General features: G+C 53.6%; 1 protein-coding gene across 7 annotated transcripts in view; it reads right to left on the bottom strand.

The window, feature by feature from the left end:
- ACTN1 (actinin alpha 1) overlaps positions 1-22,463 on the bottom strand; it is a 92,164-nt gene that overhangs the window by 14,123 nt on the left and 55,578 nt on the right. For all 7 annotated transcript variants that reach the window (XM_040641742.1, XM_040641740.1, XM_040641741.1 and 4 more), the window contains exons 4-10: positions 15,887-15,973; positions 13,912-13,999; positions 13,265-13,343; positions 10,549-10,630; positions 9,165-9,250; positions 1,628-1,720; positions 84-314 (exon numbers count right to left, since the gene is read on the bottom strand). In XM_040641742.1, coding sequence (XP_040497676.1) covers positions 84-314; positions 1,628-1,720; positions 9,165-9,250; positions 10,549-10,630; positions 13,265-13,343; positions 13,912-13,999; positions 15,887-15,973 — 746 coding nt within the window. The remainder of the gene's footprint in view (positions 1-83; positions 315-1,627; positions 1,721-9,164; positions 9,251-10,548; positions 10,631-13,264; positions 13,344-13,911; positions 14,000-15,886; positions 15,974-22,463) is intronic.

Genomic DNA, 22,463 nt, shown 5'->3' with positions numbered 1-22,463 from the left:
CGGGGGAGGACATGTCCTGCCCCGAGCAGGAGCAGAGCGGGGAGGCAGGCAGTCGGGCGGGGCCCACGCTCCCTGGCACTCACCGAGACCATCCTGCCCTCGGAGGGCATGAAGGCGGGCCGGTTGCTGAGGCGCAGCTTGGTCTGCAGCGTGTTGAAGTTGATCTCCAGCTGGCACTTCTCCTGCACCTTGGGCGGCTTGTGCAGGCGCCGGTAGTCCCGGAAGTCCTCCAGCTTCTGCTGCATGGCGTGCATGGTGTTCTCCGGCGCCCGGTTCTCCAGCCACGGGATGGTGCGGCGGATCCACTCCAACAGCTGGAGGGGGGAAGGGGCGAGGCTGCTGGGAGCAGGGCGAGGGCTGCTTCCCTCTCCTCCTGAGGGGCCTTTTGGCCCTTCCCACACTGGGGGAGCCGGTGGAGGGCCCTCCTGACAGCACACTGTGTCCCCAACTCCCACTCCCCGGCCATGAGGCCAGGTTCTGGGGTGTTTCTTCATGCAGCCTGGCCACCAGCCTCCTCTCCACCAGGGGAGGAGGGTAACTCCACCTCCCTGCCCTGCCAGACCTGGTGGGAAGTCAGCTCAGCTAGGAGCAGACCCGCCCTCTGGTTCTAGCTCGACCACCCGGCTGGGCCTCCGTGTCCTCATCCCTACCAAGGAGGGGGTTCACGGTTGTTTCCTGAGGCCCCATCACCTGGCCATCTAGAATTCTAGAAGCAGGATCTCAGATTCTAAAGGGAAGACGCCAGCTTCAGGGACACAGGCAGAGAAGAGCCTGGATGAGGTGATGATGGAAGAGAAGGTGGAGGGGGAGTGCTGGTGGTCACAGCAAATAGCATGAGCGCCTGCAAGGTGCCAGCCTGGCCCCCAAACGAACTCACTGGCATAATGATGGGAACCCCATGGAGTTAGGTGCTGTGATTCTTCCCCAGGTTGCAGAGGGGTGACCGAGGCACCGTGAGGTTATGTGACCTGCCAAGGTGAGCAAGCTGGACTAAGCCTGGCACCTGGGTTCTTATTATGCTGGATGGCAGATCCACCAAGAGGCCAGGCTAAGTGGTTCAGAAGGCTGAGTTCTTTTAAGGAAGAAGTACAGCCTTCACCCAAATATAGTCAAAGGCAGAACAGCAGACCCAGCGCTGTCTCCTCCTGTCCCCTGAGTGGGCCCAGCTGCTACGCTAGCTTGAGCCAACGCTGGTCCATCTCCAGTTCACATCCTCTCAGAACCAGGTGTCCTCCTTTTCTAGGCCAAGCCACTCACAGAACAACAGTATACCAGGCTAGAAAGGCCCCTGAGATCTCTTGGCTTAGCTCTCACTTGACAAGTGAAAAAAACCAAGACCCAGAGAGGTGCAGAGTTTGCCAGGCTTACTGTTTGTTGGTGAGAGAAAAAGCTGGGGACTTGGCTCTCTGGAGCCTGGATATCGGGCCCGCCTCTGCCTTCTGGGAGAACGGGAGAAGAGCTGAAGCTTCCCTAGATCTGCTGTGCTGGGACTAAGGACGACACCCAGCCTCAGACTGCACCCCAGGGATGGGTTTGGAGGTACAGGTTCTGGGGGCTCCGTCTTCCCCCAGGGTGGGGTAGCAGAGCCTTGCTCGAGTGAGGCCAGGAGAACCCAGGAGGTACCCACATCGCTGGCCAGCTTCTCATAGTCTTCCATGAGCTGCTCATTCTCCTGGTTGACGGCCAACACCTTGCAGATGCGATTGGCTGCTGTCTCCGCCTGGCAAGAAGAAAGGGGGCGGGAGGGGGTGGTCACAGTCAGCCCTGGGTAGCAGGAGCTCCCACCCCTGCAGCTCCCAAGGCTTCGAATCCACTTTCTCCTCGCCAGCCTCTGCCAGCCCATGCTGGGTCCCACATATCAAGTGAGCCCAAAGAGAGATCTTGCAGCTGAACCAGGGGCCCCTGGAGAAGGATCTGAGTTTGAGGCCTACCATGCACGTTGGGAAGACACCAATGTGATGACTGAGACAATCAAAATGTTCGGCTCAGGCAAAGGTGTGAGAAAATTCACACCCAGTCTAGAATCCCAAGTGGAGCCCCTGGGATTCCCAAGGCTCAATTCAAACTGGGAGTCTGGAATAAGGTGCCGACTGAAAAGCAGCAGGGCCTCTCGAGGTCCCTACAGAATCTGCTCCCGGCCCAAGGAACATCAGAGAAGACGTGGAGACCCTCTACGGTGTGAAGGGCAAACTTAAGGATCAACCCAGCACGGGCAGAATGTCCAGGAAGCTGGGCACCGGCGCCTGGGGGAAAGCTAAGTGCGGGTCTTGGCGCTGAGTGACTGCTGGGCTAGCAGACGCCCGACACGGGTCCTGGCGACAAGAGGAATGAGGGCACTGACTGGAAATCAGAGGCAAAGGCCCAGAAACTCCAAGAGACACTGCCTTCTTGGGCCATGGAGGGCACTGTGGACCCAACGCCAGCAAGGGCCACACGGCCACAGCACCAGGCACTCGGTGATTTTTAAATTCATCTTTTTGCACCATGACCCAACTCCAAGGGGAGGGGAACTAAGGAGGGGAACTAAGGTCCTAAGGAGGGGAACTCAAGCCTTTTTGGGGTCCCGGGATAGAAACACAGCCTAGGGGTGGGAGCAGATAATGCTGTTGAAAAGACAGATATGCATTCTGGGGCCCTAGAGAAGGGTGACCCTGCCGATGGCAAGGGTTTAAGGGATAGAAAGATGACCTCTCACAACTGGTTGACGAACTAGACAAAATGAGTTTTTATTGCAGCAAGATACACTGAGGCTAGGCATAAGAAGAACTGTCTGAGAATGAGGGTGCTTTGAACTGAAAAGAAATAATTAAGATGCAAATGTTTTTTCTTTGCAGAACTTTTCAAATAGGACACACGCCCACCGAATCGTGTGCGTGGGAGGGCCTGCTGGGATGTGTGTGTGTGAGGGCGCAGAAGGAGATCAGCATAAAGGTCCTTTCAAGCTCAAAGTCAAGAGACTGCACCCTCCAGGGTGAGGTGTCAGAGCAAGGAGGCCTCCACCAGGTCCGACTGTGGAAAGGGCCAGAGGGCCTCCGAGATGGGATTGGTGCTTGAGTCCCAGGTCTCAAGACACTGAGGCAAGGAGACACATCCTTGGACCCTCCCCCTCTGCCCTCCAGCCTAACTGCCCTGGAGATGCCGTGGCCACGTCTCACCTGGAACTCCTGATTGATCAACCTTCCTCTTAAGAACCAACAGGTAACCACAGGGAACCCCCAAGAGGTGACAAGGAGGGAAATTCCTTCCCTGTGGGGCCCTGGAAAGGGCAAGGTCATAGGAAATGGGCCGATGTGCCAAGGACGGCTGGGGAGGGGGACCGGGAGGAGGGCAGCGGTCTCCGTACTGACATAGGTAAGCTATGTCCAGCACGCTGACCGAGGGGGTAAGAATCCGAGATTCTGCAGCGCCTCACGGGCAAACCAGCAGCTACCACTGTGAGGTTTCCCAGATAAAGCTCTCCTTGGCCTTGTTACCCCCCACTTCATCTTGAAATCCTGGACTCAGGGGTCCTAAGTTTTTTGTTTTTTTTTTTTTTTAAAGATTTTATTTATTTATGTGACAGAGAGACAGCCAGCGAGAGAGGGAACACAGCAGGGGAGTGGGAGAGGAAGAAGCAGGCTCCCAGCGGAGGAGCCTGATGTGGGGCTCGATCCCGGAACGCAGGGATCACGCCCTGAGCCAAAGGCAGACGCTTAACGACTGCGCTACCCAGGCGCCCCTCAGGGGTCCTAAGCTTTGACTTGTGTGTCCATCTGTCAAACCAGCAGACTGAATGAGGCCTGTGTTCGTGGGATTTTAGGAGACAGATCCTGGGGGCCTCCCTCGGGCCCCGCCGCCCCCCGGAGCCTGCTGCCTGTTCAGGGTCAACGGAGGCTCCTTTAGGATGAAGTCCGGAGGAGCTCCCCAGTGGGCCTCCTGGGCACCTTTCACAAAGACCTGCCTCTTTCCCAGGCCCGCAACTCGGCCTGCCCAGGCCCAGGTGGCCTCACCCAGAGAGACTGAGAAAACCGGTCATTATCACCAGGAAATCTGCCTTCGGAAAGAGAGCGCAGACATCGCGGAAGAAGAGGACTTTCTTTAGAAATGGCAATGGCCCGTCTGCAAACTCCGCGGGGGCGCCTCCGCCCTCGAGGGACAGACCCGCTCCCACGGTTCCCTTTAGCAAAGAAGCAGGTTCCCAGAATCCAGATTTGGTTTTAGGGAAAAAAAAAAAAAAAAAAAAAAAAAAAAAAGGACAGGTAGCAAGTTCAAGACCTTGACCCGTTTCTTTCGCTCACTGCGAACCCCGCCCCCCCCCCAAGCCTACGAGATGACACTTGCTCCTACGCTGGTCCCTTTGCAAAGAAGTTTCAGTCATCCACCACCCCTAGTCCGGGAGGCCACAGAGGCCACACAGGGAAGTAAGGCGTGTGGGACAGAATCGCTGCGGTGGGAAGCGAGTGAGACCCCTGAGGCTGGGACCAAGGCCTAGCCTCGTTGTCCCACTTTCTAGTTTTCTAGAAACTGTTTCTCCCGTGGCTACAAGAACTCCATCACTATGGGGGACTTAGGAGAGAGGTACTCAGCACCACCAAGTCATAAAGACTGCTCAAAGGAGAGATTTGCTCTAGCGGAGGAAAGATTCATTCCCTGAAAGAAACAGAAACTGAAGCGCCATCAGAACACCAACCCCGGGAGAGTCCTGGCCTCGGGCTCTTCCCGCAAGAGGAGATGGGCTGCTTTGGAACCCAAGAAGCCAAACCAGATCGCCCAGGCCTTTCTGATGTTGACAGAATTTGCATGAGATAAGGAACATCAGCACAAATATCTTCAACGGGCTGAGAAAATATTTTATTACACTGGGCAAAAGGATTACTTCTAAATGCCAAAGGAAGACTTTTATCAATTTGTGTTTACCTTCCCTTGGTTTATTCTTTCATGCCTTACTCTAAGTTGTATTATTATACAGCTTTACATGGAACAATCTGTTTGGTTTCGTATTAGAGTTATTTTTTGTAAGTCAGGGCCTATTATTCCCGGAGTACTGACAACTTCGCTACCCCACACGAAGCTTAGCTATCCCGAGCCAGACGGCCGCTCTAAAAAGCAACATTGAATTCGCTGGTCCAGGTAGTTAATTAAGGTGACAAATGTAGCCAAATGACGCACAATGGCTCTGCCACCCACAATCTACAGGGATTCATGTGAATGCTACCAAAATGTCATCTGTGACCTTTGTAGTCAAAAATTTCCCAAATCTACCTAGAATGGCCCATTTCCTTCCTCCCACAGCTCAGCCCTTCCCCGTGTCTAAATCAGCACCCAGGCCCGGTGTCCCCACCAGTGGGGCCCTCAGGTAAAGGGGCTCAGGACACTCCCCAGTGCCACCTCCGGCTTCCCCTGGGTGCCTCGCTCTGCGCAGTGGGAGAGACCTGGCCACCAGGGCTAACTCGCCCTCCCCTCGCAGGCTACACTATCACACCTCCAACTGTCACACACGCTGTGACTGCCTTCCCCACCCTTGCCACATCTTCACTTGAGGACCCCTACTCAACCTCGAAGGCCCCCAAGCTCAAGGGCCTCCTGTTCAAGAAAGCACTGTGTTGTGCAGCCCTGCAGCCCTCCGGCCTGCCTCTCCCCTGCTCAAGTCTGTAGCAGAGTGGCCACTGATCAGTCCACAGCCACTGTTGGCTTCTAGGTGTAGGGCCCCCCCAGATGGACCGTGAATCCCTTGGGGGCAGGAGTGGTGTTTCTCTCCTGTAGGAGATTCATAATGTGAAAAAAAGCAACCGACAGGCCAAACGGATAGATGCAAACATCACCATCTACTCCTGAAAGCATCCAGAAACACCTACAGCAGAGCTAGTCTGTGCCTTAGCGGGTTATTTCTCACAATCATGCCCAATAGACCATGAACTTTAAGGCACAAACTACATAAACAAAACCTGTTGCGTTCTGTTGATTCTCAATCGACACGGGGGAAGGGAAGGGGAAAAGAAAACTGAGAAAGAATCAGAACCCAAACCAACATGGCAAGCAGAAGCTGGCCCTCGTCCAACAGGGAAAACCAGTGATGTGCACTTGCGCACCGTACGCTTGTGTGGGCACGCGGACTGCTCGACACACGCGTGCGCACATGCACGGGTCACGTGCTGCCTTTCTAGTTCCTCCATCCAAGGCTTGACAAGAGAAAGACAGTGGAGGGGATGGAGAGCACTGGGCATGGGTTTCGGGATATGTCCCCCCACTGGCACGAGACACGGAGACAGTCAAGACAAGAAGAGTGTGTGGGTCTGAAAGAATCCTCCTTCTTCCATAGGAGAGGGCAAAGCTTCCCCTTCCCCTGGCCCGCTTGGCTCTAAGCAGTTGTCTGAATCCTAAGAAGTGGTTAGGGACAACTCTGGGAGGGGCTCCCGACCCAGGACATGAGGGGCACACCACCCTTACCTCACCCTGGCCCTACACTGGTGACCTTGTCCTTGAATGTGGACAAAAGGAGCATGAAATGGTTGCAACAAGGATGAGAGGGAGGCAGGAGGGCATGGGGGGAGGTGGCAGGAGGTCTGGGAGGGGGAGAAGCAGGCCGCTACATGCACACGCACATACGCACGTGCACACGCACACTCTTGCACGCACCTGTCCAAGCATTATCATCAGCCAGGACACAGGGAAGGCCAGTGGCAGCAGGCATGAAGCCCAGGAGAGAACCCCTGGAGGAGCAGGGGAGAGAGGGGAAGAGCTGGAAAGAGGAAAATCCCACAGCAGAGCGCCCTCTAGCTATGGACACAGGCAAGCGGGGAGGGGGAGGGGGAGGGGGAGGGCGGGCCTCTGCGGTTATTAGGGCTGGGGGCCCACCCAGGAAGTAGACAGATGCTGCTCACACGCTGGCTGAAAGGTTGGGGACTCAGAGGGGCCAGAAAATCTTGGCAAGAGAGCAGTAGCGGAGGTGGGACAGAGAGAAACAGGAAGCAAGAGGCAGACCAGAGAAGAGGCTGGAAGGGGCTGGGGATCCTGGGAGGGCCAGGACACCTGTGAGGAAGCCTCCACACGGGACAGCTCTCCTGTCTCCGTGCCAAGGAGGCAAGGCCTGGAAGGCAGGCGAGGAGGGTTCTGGGTGCCTATGCAGCCAGGGAACAGGGCTGCTGCTAGCCCATATGGTGCTTCTGTGGGATGGGTTAAAGCCGCCTCTTCCCAAGGCGCTTCTAGTGGAAAGCTATCACACTGATATGTTCGAGCCCGTTCTTCCTGCCAGCTGCAGGACTGCTTCAGTAACAACTATTCAGATCCCCATGGTCCACGGGGCACCCACGGCACCCCTGGGGAGTGTGCAGCCTGCACCACGCCCATGGCAGGCCTGGCTGGGAAGGGCGCTGAGCCTCCAGCCTGGATACCAGAGAGAAGGCAGGAAGATTTCTCCCTGCCCTGTCTGCTGGGTGATTTGCGGGGATGGTCTTGCCTAAGTGGGAAGGAGAGAAAACGAAGGGGTCCTGAGTGTTTCAGGGAACGGTCAGGAAGCGCAGCCAGGAGCTGTACCACTTCAGGAAAGGGCTCCTGACTCAGGGTCCAGGGAAGGCACTGAAACCACAAGCTTCCTTCCCATCTGTGGCCTCCACTAAGCCCAGGGTGTACGGACAGAGACACGGGGGCCAGCCTGAGGCTGGGGCTCTCTGGTGCCTTCAGGTATCCTGGCCAAGGTTCAGAGAGCACAAGAGGCAGGGGCCTCCGCTAGTCCCTCCCGTCACTGCAGGGGCTGCGCCCCACGGGACTGTTGCTGGAGCATCCCGGGAGGACGGAAGAGCTGGGCGGAGGGCGGCAGGGAGAGCGGGCGAGGCCGAGGGAGAGCTCACCTTCTGCGCACCCAGGAAGGCGTGGCAGTGACCTGACACACTAGGTCACATGGCCTTCCCATCCGGCCTTAGCGAGCCTACACATCTGCACAGAGAAGGAGAAGAGGTTGAGAGGAGAGAGGAGGGCGGCAGCGGCACAGAGCAAACCCAAACAGCGTGGTGGACAGAGAGAACACAGGACAGTCGCAGAGACAGCGAGTGAGGGAACGGGCAGAGACAGGAGCAATGAGATGGTGGGAGGAGAAGGGGGCAGGGAGGGGAGAGAGCACAGGCTGAGACAGGGAAGGGGGAGAGAGAGCAGAGGGGAAGGCTGGGCAGAGGTGGGGGGAGCACCCCCATCATGCACGTGGAGATAGGTCACTCAGACTCCATGCGGACGGTGGGAAATTTGCCTGAGCACATCCACGTGATGGGACAGGTGCACAGCCCGAAACCATGAAGGCCCAGCCTGTGGTCTGTGGTTGTGTTGACCTGCATATTGTGTTTCCAGGGTCCTGCCTGTGAGAGGGGTCTAGAAGAGGGGCTTCTGCCGCCTGAGCTAAGCCTAGTAAAAAAAAAATCTTCCAATCTTCAAATCGGCAGTGTGAATGGTGCTCTTTAGGCGTGGTACCCTTGTGCAGTGTGGAACCTGCACAACTGGACTTTAAACTCAGGCCTCCCTGAGCAAAACTGAGCCAGGGCATTTGAAGGGGCTCACAGACGCCTACCTCCTCCCTCCCCACCCACCCCCCCACTACTCCAAGGGGTTGTGCTTATGTCTGCGAATACAGAGTGCAGAGTGATCCCACATGTGGGTCCCAGGCAGGATATAGAAGGATATAAAAGGCACCAGGGCCCAAAAAAGCTATGGACAGATCTGCTAAATCATGCCCGTGAATGGGAAAAAGGTGGGGGCTTCATGACAGCTTTGTAAGACAGGTCAGTGAAGACAGGCAATACCCCCCGGGGAGCCTCATGGCTCTGTGAAAGCCCACAGTTCCAACAGAGGTGGGCACGGAGGGGCTGCTGGCCACTGCGCCTTCCAGGCGTCCAGAACCCCCAGCCTGATCTCACACATGTAGCTCTTCCTGCTTAAGCCAGCCTTCCGGGTCCCAGAAGGCGAGCTCTAGCCCAGTCTTCTCAGACTGTGGAGGAAGAGGAGAGGAGGGGCGGAGATGCAGGGCAGGAGAGAGCCGAGCAAGAGCAGCACGCCACGTTGGCACTGGGAGCTAACTCTACCAAAGAGACAGACCATCCGGACCCCGCTGCCAGGGAGAGGTGGGTAGGGTGGGGGGGCGCATGGTTTGGGGCCCAGCATGAGGTGTGCTGCGCGAGGATGGAGCAGGGGGCCCCAGGTACCTTCTGGGCTCCAGAGAAGGCATGGTAGAAACTGGACACGTAAGTCATGATGGCTTTCTCATCCGGCCGGGCGGTTCCGACGATGTCTGTCAAGAAAAATCTGGAGTTAAAAGCCAGCTGGCGAACACATGATGCACTTCCTGATGTGATGCGGAAGGAAGCTTACAGAAACTCTAAGTCTCCTTGCCCAAGTGCCAAGCCTGAATCCTACCTGCTTCTGGCATCAACCTCCACTTCCAGGAATAGGAGAGGTAGAGGGAGCAGAGAAACCGTGTCCCCAGGAAGCAAACAACAAACCCAGAATAAGGAACGTTCCATGAGCAGCTGGCCCTGTTTCTGCAATGAGCTCAATGGCAGGAATAAAAAGGAATGGAGGGAGGAGGAGGGCGCTTACAGATAGGAAAGGACAGAAGAAAGAGGACAACTAAATGCCACGTGCAGACCTTATCTGGATCCTGGTTAAAACAAGCCAACCCTCAAAAGAAACAATCAGGGAAATTTGATTTTGAATTGGACAGTAAATATACCAAGGAATTACAGTCACCTTGCTAAGTATGAAATTTGTTTTACGGCTGCATAAGAAGATATCCATATTTTTAAGGTGTGTATTCTGAAGTATGCAGTGGTGAAATGCTGCGATGTCTGGAATTTGTTTTAAAATATTTCAACTAAGAAAACAAAGGGGAAAAAAAAGTGGCAAAATCTAATTGTTTCTTCGGGACGATGCGCCTGTGGAAGTTCTTATACTACTCTTCCTGCTTTTGCATAGACTGGAAAACGGTCCCAGACAGACATTGTCACCAACCCTCACCTCTCCCTCCCAGTCTCCTAAGGGCCCAGTCATCTTTTTAAAAAGTCACTTGCTTTTCCATAAATGCCGGTTGGCCCCTCTCTTTCCCCTACAAGTTAGGTGTGGGTATAGACCCCAAACCCCTCACCACCCCTGTGAAGTACCCATCACTGACAGCTCTCTGTGAATTCACATGTCAACAGACTTCTGTTTGCTTTTCTGTGAATCTGTCTTTTGCCGGTCTAACTTAGAGGATCCCAGCGGGAGTGCCTAAGAGGGTAGGGGCAGAGTTTTTCCATCCCCTACAGCAACGAGGGAACGCTGTGCTCCCCCCCAGCGCCCACTGCCCCAGCCCCAAGACAGAGACGAGAACAGGCAGGTGCTGCAGACCAGCTTCCAAGACACCAGCTGGCCTCCCCCCCAAACCGCAGGCAATGAGGAATCCCCAACAGGCAGGTGCCCCTGGGCTCCCCAGATGAGATCGCAGAGCCAGGCCTCTTCCCCTCCCACCTCAGGCTGCTGGGGCCCACCCATCTCAGCCACCCGCGGGCAGGTGAGAGAAGAGCCACTGAAACAGAAGGAAACACCTTTTACCTTCCGCATCCAACATCTTGGGGATGTCCAGGTACTTCTCGGCCACATCGAAGGCTGTGTTCAGATTTGTGAGTGGGTCGTCCTAGAGGAAGAAGAGGATGAAGGCATGGGGGGCCCAAGAAGTCACTGGTCACCCACATCTGAGTGATCAAAGACAGGGGTGCAGGGAGGACGTCTATGGTCCCCTGGGCTTGGTCCCCAGGGCCCAGCTCTGGGTGTACAAGGCCGGCTTCACCTCTAGAGCTTGCTGGGTGGGTGTTTAAAGGGCCATTTGTCCTCCTCAAGCCTCAGTTTGTCAGAGAAAGAGGGCGAAGAATGCTGGCCTGCAGCCCAAGAAAGAATGGCTAAGAAGTACACGCCAAGAGCAGATCACTGCCTGGGCGCCGCTCGTCTTGGCTTCTGGCTTCGGCTCTGCCAGCAGCCGGTGCGACGGCTCAGCGACCCACCCTCGGTTTCCCCTCCGCTATCGAGGAGTTGGACTAGGAGCCTGCTCGCATCCCATGAAATTTGGGGGCTCCTTCAAAAGCCACAATTTGACTACTCTGACTTCTGCTACCATCTCCTGGGGACTGGGGAGGATGTGGAGAAAGCGGGGCCCATGGGCGCCATGGGTGGGAGTGCAGACTGGGGCAGCTGCTGGGAGCACAGCATGCAGGGCCCTCAACCAGTTAAATCTAGGACCTGCCATATGACTCAGCAGTCCCGCCTCTGGGTATACAGCCCAAAGTACCGAAAGCAGGGACTCAAATCCCTATGCGCATGCCCATATTCCTAGCAGCATTATTCACAAGAGCCACGAGGCTAAAATAACACAGCTGCCCATTACCAGGCGAGCACACAAACCAAAGTGGTGTCCGTACAACGGACTATTATCCTGCCTTCGAAAGGACGGAGACTGACACCTGCTACCACCTGGGCCAGCCTTGAAAACATTCACTCGGGGAAGTAAGCCAGACACAAATACTGCAGGATTCACGTATATGAGGCATTTAGAGCAGTCCGAGTCATTGCGTCAGAAAGCAGATGGTGGCTGCTGGGGGAGCGGAGAGCGGGGTGTGATGGTTTCCTGGGTGCAGGGTCTCAGTTGTGCGGGACCAAGAGCACTGGAGACATGTCCCCGCCACCACCCCATGCACCTCAGCACGGCTCAAACGTTTAGATCATACATGTTTTGTGTTCTTATGTATGTTACATTTTATGTTATGTACGTTTTACCACAATTAAAAGAATTTTTTTAACGTGGGTAGGAAACCACCACACAGCAATGGGAGTTCCTTGCTGGTCCTTCCACACTATGTCCTGGTTCCCCAGACTAACCTAAAGCAACCTGGTTTTGTCAGTGTCCCCATTTGCTAAGACAAGAAGCACAAAGTTACAAAGAAATAAATACTTTCATCCAGGATGCTTTCAGGAGGAAACTGCTCAAAATAGAGAAGGTGGAGTCCTTCTGGGAAAGTTTTTTTACAGCTTTCAGAATGATAAAAAAAAAACAAAACAATGCCAAGCAGTGAAAGTCACTTCCGTCCAGGGCCTCCAGCAGCCGTCAGGCCCCGGGCCACACCCGCTGGCCACACTCAATTTCTAGGGACAGCCAGGCTCTCACGCCCAGCTAAGGCCACAGCGGGAAGGAAGAGCTTCCCAGCCAGAGCCCCAGGGCTGTCCCCTATGTCCAAACAGCAGCTGGCTCTGGCAACCTGTGCTTCCTGGAAAGCATCCACGGTTCAGTGGGACCAGGTCTGGGCTAGGATTTGGGCTGGATTTTACTGATGCTACTGAATTAAGGAGAGGAGACAGATACAGTGAAACAGGGAGACAAGACAAGACACGTGGGGGTAGGCAGCTGGCCGGGTAGCAGACAAAGGGCCCTAGGCTCTCACCTCCCAGAGGCCAAGACCGCCGCAGTCTGTGGCACGGGGCAAGGGACTGGACAGCCACAGTCAGCAGGGCCCCACTTTATACGGAGTGGCAAACGGCTGTGGATTAACTGGCTGTCCCCCCAGCACACAGACGCAGGGACAGACACACACCTATCACTGAGGCGCGTCAGGCAAACACTAAGGAGGTATGTGATGATGTCTCTGAAAGAAAATTCGCCACCTCTAGGGTTTCCTGCCTCGGCTCTGTTTGATTTGGCCACACAGCTTTCGGGAAGTCAGGGGTTCTCAACCTGATTTTCTTCCTTGTGAGGCAGCCGAGCGAGAGTGTAGGGACCCTCCCACCCACCAAGATGGTGGACCCCTGACTAAAGACACATGCAGGGCCAGGCCGCCGGCTTCAGCCTGGCTTCAAGCACTGGAGGATATGGGAGTCTACTCCTTTTCTCCCCCACGCCCTGGAAACTGAGGCCCTGACACCAATAGCTTCAATTATGGAAGGATCACATCCAATTTATAAACCCCAGGAAACAGCAGGGGAAATGTCAGTGGGGTCCCATCACCCCGACAACATGCTGCGGTGCTTCTGACGCGCTGTGGGCTGTTCCGTCAGCGAGGACTCTGTGCCGTGCACACGGGGTGCCCACGTAGCCCCCTGGTGAAGGTCTTTTTCTCTAACTTCTACAGGCTGTCTCCGGGGCCAGTCTGAGGGGAATGACACCCCTGACCATGGCCATGGGCTCTCAGAAGAGGGCCCCAGTCCCACCTGTCCACCTCCCCGCTACCCAGCAGGGACCTGGCAGCCAAGAGCCGGCCACAGAGAGTCGGGTAAGTGCACGTACCTTCCGCAGCTTCCCATAGTCAATCAGCTCAGGCCGGTGTCGGTGGATCAAGGCACAGAAGCCGAGGCCGTCCTTCCAGCTGCCCGAGGGGGAGAGAAGGTGGGGGGCAAGCTGCTGAGTGGGGCCAGGCACTAACTAAGGAGAAAGCTCTAAACAAGGACTGGGAGGGGGTCCTCCTTTTTTCCAGAGAGGAACACATAGTGCTTCGGAGCAGGAGTGAGGAGAAGACAGGATGGGAAGCAGCATTTCTTCTTGCCATAATCCCAGGCACCGGGGTCAAGATTTTGTGGGGCCTGGCAAGTTGAGACACCTACCACATGCAACTCTACCCTCCACCGAGGTCTCTGTTCCCCCTCCTTCCCCGCTCTGTTCCAGTGCCCCAGGCCGGAACTTTCTGGACACCTCCTTGGGGAGCTCCCCAGTGGCTTGAGCATTAACCAAAGGCATAGGTAGCAGCAGCCACATCAAAGGCACCACTGGGAGGGAAGGTGGCTTCAGAGGGTGTGTGGCATCCCCTAGAGAGAAACTTCTTCCCCAGGGAGCTCTGCTGTGTTCTAGAGCTGAGACTAACCCAGCCAAAGGGGGCCGAGGGGTCTTGGGGAAACAGCCCAGGTTCTGCAAGAGCCCCTCAGCCCCCAGCCACTCACCTTATGTGGAAGTTCTGGATGTTGACGTTTTTGTAAGGGGCTGTCTTTCTCTGACACCACAAGAGCAGCCCTTCCTTCGCAGAGGTCTCTGTGAGGAGGGGGACGACGGGCGGAGAGGTCAGTGGGCTGGCTCAGTGCAAAGAGGGGTGCTGACTCACGGGAAGCCCCACCGTGACCACGGGGTCCATGCTCATTCACATGAGGGGTCCAAAGACCCCTAGATTCCAACCCTGGGGCTACCAGGCCACTAAGTCTGTTTCCTCAACAAAGTTTAAGCAGTCATTTGAGAAACAAAGAAGCAAGTGAGGCAGCTTTTACAAGCTAGCCACATAACACTTAAATACTGATACAATGGCCTTTTAAACTTTCAGAATATCTCCCCCATCATTCCCTTTTATTCAAAGACATGTAGCATTACAAAGTCAATCAGCAACCTATGTCAGGTCTACGTTTGATTGGTCTATGAAATCTAAAGTCCTGGGATCTCCACGTAGGGGCACTCAGGCCGTGCAGAGTGCACAGAAGCGTTAGAATTATCTAAAAAATAAAGTTTCCTTATATTTAATGCATGGATTGACACCATTGCTGGATGTGTGAAGCCAACACATGTCTGTAAGGTAAAGCAGGCAGGCGTCAGAGGAGACCCCAGGAGCTCCCAGCACAGAAGGGTTGCAAACCACACTGCCCCCATGTGCTCGCATCTGTGAATTGCAGAAATGGTACCCAGCCTTGGAAGAGGCTTCATGGGTGATCTCATTTACTCTCAGTTCACAAAATGGACTTTAAAATGACATTAAATGATTTCTGCAAAGATAATATTTCAAGCATAATTTTAAAAAATCAGCAAAGCTAATGCTTCCATTCAGCTCAAGTTCATCAGCGATATTACAAGATTAAAACAATGACAATTTAACCACAGCTGACAAGAAATCAGCCCCCAAAGAATCAAACTGATCTCATCAAGAAGGCGATTTGAAGCGGATTTATATCCCCCATCACTAACTAGAACCATGTTTGAACTGACTACTGTGGACACCTTCTTAACTGCTTCAGCCCTAAATACCAAGCATCTATAAGTCAAATGTAGGCCTTCACATGGCTGTATCATCATGTGTCAAACCAAAATTTCCATAAGAAAGCTATTTATTCCACATTCCTCCCATCAAAAGAATTACTTTGAATAAAAATCTTTATAAGATTCCTGGGTCACAAAAATGAATAAAAATGTATTTTGTAAAGAATATGCATTTATTTATTTTTTCAGTAATCTTTGCACCCAGTGTGGGGCTCGAACTCACAACCCCAAGATCAAGAGTCGCACGCTCTGCTGTCTGAGCCAGCCAGGCGCCCCATGAATAAAAAATATTTTTAAAATATTATCTCCATCTCACCTTTTTAAAATTTGTTTCGGTATGTGTGTTTCATAATACGAATATCAACACATAAATACAATTTATTACAAAATAAATACACACATATCAGATGTAAAGCTCAAAAAATGCTCGAGTGTGGAACCAAAAGTTGAACAAGATCACAAGATCGCCGCCCCAGACTAGAGGGGCCTCTTGAAGATCTGTGAAGTGGCCACCAGAGGGCGCTATGGGAACAAAGTGGAGGACCTCGGGTCCCCTTGAAATCCTGCCACGCCACCTTCTGGCTGCTAAGCTTTTCCCTGCCCTTTTGGCTTTAACAACCCAAGAGCCAATAGGTCCCCACAGCACCCCTGGGCAGTCCCAAAGTGAGTGGGATTCCCTGGGGCCAACATACCAGCGGGAACCAGCACCTAAACAGTTCTTATTTCTCTACAGACCAGGAGGGAAGGCAGATACCCGTGATGGGTCAGAAGCCCAGGATGTGGCCCACGATCAGGCCCCCACTGCCAGGGGTCGGGGGTTCTCCAGGCTGAGCTCAGGGAGGAAGACGTGATGGTGAGGGCAGGGACTTGGGGACTAATGAAACAGAACAGGACACCCACCTTCCACAGAGATGTCCTGGATGGCAAAACGGAGGATGATGGTCCAGATCATGCCCAGGGTCATTTTCACATTCCCATCCACGATTTCTATGGAAATGGCATCAGGACATGTTAGGATGGCTGTTAGTAGGGGCAGAGTTAAAATTCCCGGAGGGCCCACATCACTGCGTGTACCACGTAGGAAATCAAAGACCACAGAGCTCCACTGCCAGGAAAAAGTTAAGTATGTTCTTAGAAGTACAATGAGGTATCACAGGTGCCAGGAGAGAAGTCTATTTGGGGGTGACCCGGGACACGAGGGAGGTGTGATCAATTCCCCTGGGTGCATCAGGGAAGCCAAGAGAGACTGACAGAAGAGGGACAGGTTTCTAAATCATCACAAACGGTCTGGCAACTCTCAGTTGGGGAAGTCTGGGCAATCACAGCTCTCAAAATAGCCATCCACGCCCAAAAAGCCACTGTAGGCAACAGAAAGAAATCAATCCAACAAAAATTTATAAACTGACATCCTGAAGGATCTACCAACTCACAAATCAACCGCATGCTATGACTTGGGTATCAAAATGTGTATTTTTTAAAAAATCAAACAACAGCTTCAAGATCATGATTAAGCGCTAACCCACTAAACTCAGTCTAAGCAACACTTTTTAGACTTTTAAAAAATGCTATAAATTCTATTAAGTAATTCTTTTTTTCCCCCTGTACCAGGCCCAGAGGCAAGGACTACAAACATAAACACCTGTCTAAGGAGCCTAAGACATGGAGCCGTAGGGGGCTGAGCCCGTGACAAACAGACTCCTCACCCTCACCTGCTTCCAAACCAGGAGACAGTAACCCAGCCCTGTGGCAAGGTACTCTCAGCTAACAGTCTGGCATCCAAAGAATATCTTATTTTTTCCAACCTGAAAAACTGACTAAGGAAAAACCTAACAAGACCATGAGAAGGGGTAATTTCCAGGAACTCCCAATATCCTGAGCCCATGTCCACTAGGGTCTGCTTCCCACAAACTGGTTAAGCAAGAGTGGATTCCACTAAGGAAATCACATTCTAAGATCTTATCGCCTTCCTCAAAAGGGAGGGCAAAACTGCGGGCCGCTGTGGGCCCAACAAGGTGCAGAGCGCGGCTGCTAATTCCCGGCAGGGCAGGCGACTCTGCTGAGCCTGCATCAGGGAGCGGAGGGGGGAACAGCGTCCATGTCGGGCAGGGGACAGGATGTCACTCTTCCTGCTAACAAGGGCCTTCCATGCCCCTCCCAGAGCCACAGACACCAGTGGGACGCAGACCCGAGTCGGAGGGCCTGGGTGAGAGACGGAGAACTCAGGAGCATACAGCCATGTGCTTTCAGAAGTAAAACAGCCAGCCAGCACCGTGCAGAGCACGCTGGGGGACACGGAGACACTCCATCAGTGAAGAACCAGTTCATAAAGATCTGGTGTTTAAAAAACGCCCTTTCATTTGCGATTTCCAATGGTTTCATCTGTATAACATTTAAAGAATTTATATAAATAGATAAGGAAAAAAGTCTAAGTTCACAACAAGCAAAAGACCTGAATAAATACTTCACAAAAACATGAAATACAACCAATTTCCAAGTATGTCAATCTCCCTTGTAATTAAGGAAGAGAACAGTTTCCCAGCTGTTATACCAGCAAAGTTAAAAAACAAGGAACACACACCTTGATGTGTGTTGATGGTAGCAAGGCTACCTACCGCACTGTGGCTAAAAGTGTAAATTGGTTTTAAAAAAATTCCTTCTGGGGAGCCTGGGTGGCACACTTGGTTAGGCGTCCAACTCCTGGTTTCGGCTCAGGTTGTGATCTCTCCCAGTCGTGAGACTGAGCCCCAGGTTGGGCTCCACGCTCAGCACAGCATCTGCTCTAGATTCTCTCTCCCTCTGCCCCTCCCGCTCACGCTCTCACTCGTCCTCTCTCTCTCAAACAAATAAGTCTTAAGGGGCGCCTGAGTAACGCAGTCGTTAAGCGTCTGCCTTCGGCTCAGGGCGTGATCCTGGTAGTTCCGGGATCGAGTCCCACATTGGGTTCCTCCGCTGGGAGCCTGCTTCTTCCTCTCCCACTCCCCCTGCTGTGTTCCCTCTCTCGCTGGCTGTCTCTCTGTCACATAAATAAATAAAATCTTTAAAAAATAAAAAAAAAAAACAAATAAATCTTAAAAAAAGGAAATACTTTCTGGGAAATAATTTGGCAACAGGATCAAGCATCTTGAAGTTGTTCAACATTTTTTTTTTAAGATTTTGTTTATTTATTTGACAGAGAGAGAGAGCACAAGCAGGGGGAGCAGCCAGCAGAGGGAGAAGCAGGCTTCCCGCTGAGCAGGGAGCCCAATGCAGGACTCGACCCCAGGACCCCAGGATCATGACCTGAGCTGAAGGCAGATGCTTAACCGACTGAGCCACCCAGGCGCCCCAAAATCATTAGACTTTTTGACAGTGAAATCTCCCTCTAGGAATCGCTGCCTAGCCGATGATCTGACAGGCAGAGTTAAGGCTGCCGTACGGGGAGCCTGCGGTAGGGTCATTTATCACGGCCCCAAGCTGGAAAGCGAGAATATACCCAGTACAAGATGTGATGGAGTAAATGCCCTGCCCGTCACCCATCTGCTCAGAACCTCCACGGCTTCCCACCTGACTGGGAGTCAAAGCCAGTGGCCAGTGAGGCCCTGACAGTCTCCCACCCGCTCCAGTCACACGGCCCCCTCATAGCTCTCTCCTCCCTGGATATCCACGTGACTTGTCCCTCACCTCCCTCCATCTCTGCTTCATCTTCTCCTGGAAACCTCCCACTTTACTCCCTGCTTGATTTTTCTCCATCTGACACGTGTGTGTGTGTGTGTGTGTGTGTGTGTGTGTGTGTGCATGTGTGTGTTTTCTCTCTTCCCCCTTCCGGAACATAAGGTCCACAAGGGGAACAATTTTTCCATTTTGCATCACTGCTTAGAGCCCAGCAGAGTGCCCAGCACAGAGAAAGCCCTCCATCGTTTGTTGAATGAATGAATGAATGAATGAATGAGTACTGGAGGGCACTACACACATGCGGGTGAATGGGCAGAGGTTACCCAGGCCTGTGGGTGGGAGAACGGAAGGGCACTCAGGCTCCCCCAGGGCAGGACCCAGGTCTAGAACAGAGCGCAGCTGTGCTCAACGATTCACATAGCCACTAAAAATTACACTCATGAGTTTTTAATGACCTGGAGAAATCTTTATAATATGGAAAGTGGAAAAAGCAAGTGTGAAATTTCACGGACAGTGTTTCAAATACAGGGGATGTTTTTTTAACGTCTAGAAGAGGCTCCGGTGGTAAGAGGCCTCCACTCTTGACCTTTCCAAGAGCGGGGGCTGCAGCACCGGCCCCCACCTCTGCCCCATCCTGTAGCCCCCTCTTGCACCCTTCTTGTGAAGGCCGAATACCTGGGCCTCCTGTGGCTCAAGTTCAGTGCCCTCCCAGCACCCAGGAAGACAAGAGTGGCTTCTTTTTTGGGTCTTGCCTACTTATTCTTCTTTCCCTTCCCCAGAAACCCCCAGGATTTTTGCTCTCTGAATTCTCACTCATACCAGATCCTTCAGGAAACAAGAGAGCCAAGTACAGGCAAAAAGAGTCAGGTGTATTGATACCCCATGCACCACCCCAGCCTCAGGGACTACTGGCTCCCTGCCCACCCCCAGAGAGTAGCCCCCCCAGAGGGCCCCCAGAACAAATCCTTTCCCAGGCATCTGTATGTCTGTATCAAGGATGCCCCATCTCACCAGCAGCTTTATGTCAGGGGGCTGCCAGCCATGCTGGGTCCCGAAGGAGGGTCCCAAGGCCACAAGTGGGCCCTGTGGACAAAACATGACGATAGACTATAATGTCTGCTGTAGATGCGGGAAGAAGCGGGGGCATGTGTCTGCCACTCCTGGTCTACAGCCAGCCAAGAAGCGGTTCGCATCCTGCACTGACCCCTGCCCACACTCCAGGGATGCAGTCACCCGGGCGTGATTCAGAGTAGGAGGAGAAAGACATGCCACGTGACAGAAACTAGACCCCTGGGGATCACCAGCTCCCAGACCAATGCTTCAGCTACTGCACCCACCGCCCCCTCCACCCCAAGGACAGGTGATCAATCATCAAGACCACGCAGGCTCTTGGCACCCAAAGCCATCAAGCTTTCCTCCCCCAAAGATCATAAGATTAAAAATCCTTCCGGGCCCTCTCACCTGGTTAAATCCCAACCACTCCCCTAGGTCAAGCCTCAACGGCATGAAGTCTAGACATTCTAAATCAAGTACTGGAAACCGTAAGGATCTATTCTAATCCCTCCTGGATGTACGGACATCCCCTGCTTTCAGCCTCCATCTGAACACCTTCGGGGACAGGGACCATATACCCCTCCAGAGCACCCACTCCATTGCCACAGGGCCTCCCGGGCCTGGGTCTGCCCCTCAGAGGTTCACCAGAGTCTAGTCCTGCACCATGTGATAATCCTTTAAAGTTCTGGGGTCTCGCCCACGCTGGGCCTGCCCCCCTCCGCCCAGGATGCTCCTCGGGGTAACCGGCAACATCTCCCCAGCCCCGCCCCCACGAGCGCTCCTCTCGGGGATCTGCTGCCCCGCCTTGTATTTACAGTCTACGGCAATAACCGCACTTCATTAAAATAAACAAAACCCATTTGTGGCCTCATCCAGTTTCCTGGCACAGCACAGCAGCCATCCCAGCATGATCTTAGCGCTCAGTCTGGAACAGGAGAGCTCATTTCAAAGCGGAAGGCTCAGCCTGAAGCACGACTCCCTAGGGCAGCGAGGAGGTCAGGGTGAGCTCACTCTAGAGCAGCCTTTCAAAATCTTCAGAGAAGTGAGGCCTGCGTGAAAAAACCTGGAAATCCGTGGCCAGCTAGGCTGACTTCGCGGAAGGTCGGAGGGGCGGGGTGGAGTTTATGCCCGAGCCTGTCTCTGCTCCTCGCCGTCCTCCGGGGCAGGCACGGGAACCTGACCCAGCCCTCCGTAGGTGGGGAAAAGCAGGCAGGGAAGTGCTGTCCTCGGTCCCCACGCACCATGTCTGGAGCCATGGGAAGAGGTTCAGATCTCGGCTCTGGAGCCCACACTCCATGGCTCAACCTGGCTCTGCCACATGGAAGGAGTCTGGCCCAGAGCCCGTGCTCAACCACACCGCAGGCTTCCACCCTAGCAACTTTTCTCAGCCTCAGTTGCCTTGACTATAAAATGTGGCTGGTGATACCCACCATACAGGCCTGCTCACAGGCAGAAGGGGAGAGCCCAACAAAGCATCCTGTTAGCCAGACAAAGAGCTGAAACCAAGTGCTTTTCTCTCCCATCTTCCCCTTTCCTCCTCCCCTTCGGACCTCAGAGTTATTTAAAAAAAAAATTGTTAAGTAGCTGTTTAATTCTTCTTTCTAAAAATCTGGATTTCTGGCTTCTGCTGAAAAATTGGAACACCTGGCCATGCTGGACCTGCATCCCCACACAGCGACAAATGATTAGAGGTGCCTGGCAGGTGCCCCGCTTAGAAGGACATGCCTCCCCCAGTTCTCCACAATCCCCACCCATCCCTCCCGTCACCCCTGGCCCTTACACATCCTTTACTTCCCTGGGGCTTGCGCCAGACCAGCGGACTGCTCTGTCTCTGGTTTCCCAGCCCTGCTTAGTTGAAACTTTTTCTGCCAAGCCTTTAATCTTCCCTAAGAGAGCGAACTACTGTTAAGAAGCAGAGAGTATGTTCCCACTCACAAAACAAAGCACCCTGCTAGGTGCGAGTCCTTCGCACCCTTCCTGAGCACCTGCTGTGTGCGTCACAGGGTGAAGGGCTGGCGCCACACGGATGCAGAGACGTGCTCTTTGCTTCACAGCCGAAGGTGTGCTGGGCCCATGAGGCAGCACCCACGAGTGCTCAAGCATCAGCCTGAGTCCCCAGTAAGGCAGGGCTTGGCGAAATTTTTCTGCAAAAGGCTGATAGGAAATATTTTCAGCTTTGCAGGCCATACGGTCTCTGCCACAGCTATTCTGCCAATTGTAGCAGGACAGCAGACACAGAGGGTATATAAACAGACAGGTGTGGCTGGGTTCCAGTATTTACAAAAACCTGTGTCATCCGGATTTGACACCGGGGACTGTGGTTTGTCGATACTGTGCTAAAATTCGTGTTTGATGTAGCAATACAAAATCCCTCAATTTCTAGAAAGAAAGGGGGGCGGGGAGGCCTTTAAACTCATCCACCAGAAAAGAGATGCACTCCTATGATTTCCTGGAGCAAATACCCCACCCTCTTCCAGAAAAGGCCATGCTCTAAGGGGACTTCTCTGACAAGGATCTGGTCTGAGTTCTGGCTTTGCCACTTACTGACATCGGGACCTTCAGGAGGTTAAGTCATCTCATTAGGCATCTGGTTCCTTCTCATCAAAGGAGGATAATATCGAGAGCCAGCAGAAAGGCTGTGGGAGAGATCAGTGAGATCCCCGGCGGGCTCTGGCACAGTCCCCACCAGGGCGCGTGTGCTCGGGGAGCACGGCCGAGCACGTACGTCAAATGATGAACGAATAGATGGAAACCTTTCCTGTCTTTAGATTTC

This window comes from Ursus maritimus, unplaced genomic scaffold (genome assembly GCF_017311325.1).
Source record: "Ursus maritimus isolate PB19 unplaced genomic scaffold, ASM1731132v1 scaffold_25, whole genome shotgun sequence".
Classification (NCBI taxonomy): Eukaryota; Metazoa; Chordata; class Mammalia; order Carnivora; family Ursidae; genus Ursus; species Ursus maritimus.
The sequence above is the reverse complement of the archived record's forward strand: the minus strand, read 5'-3'. Positions and strand labels throughout refer to the sequence as shown.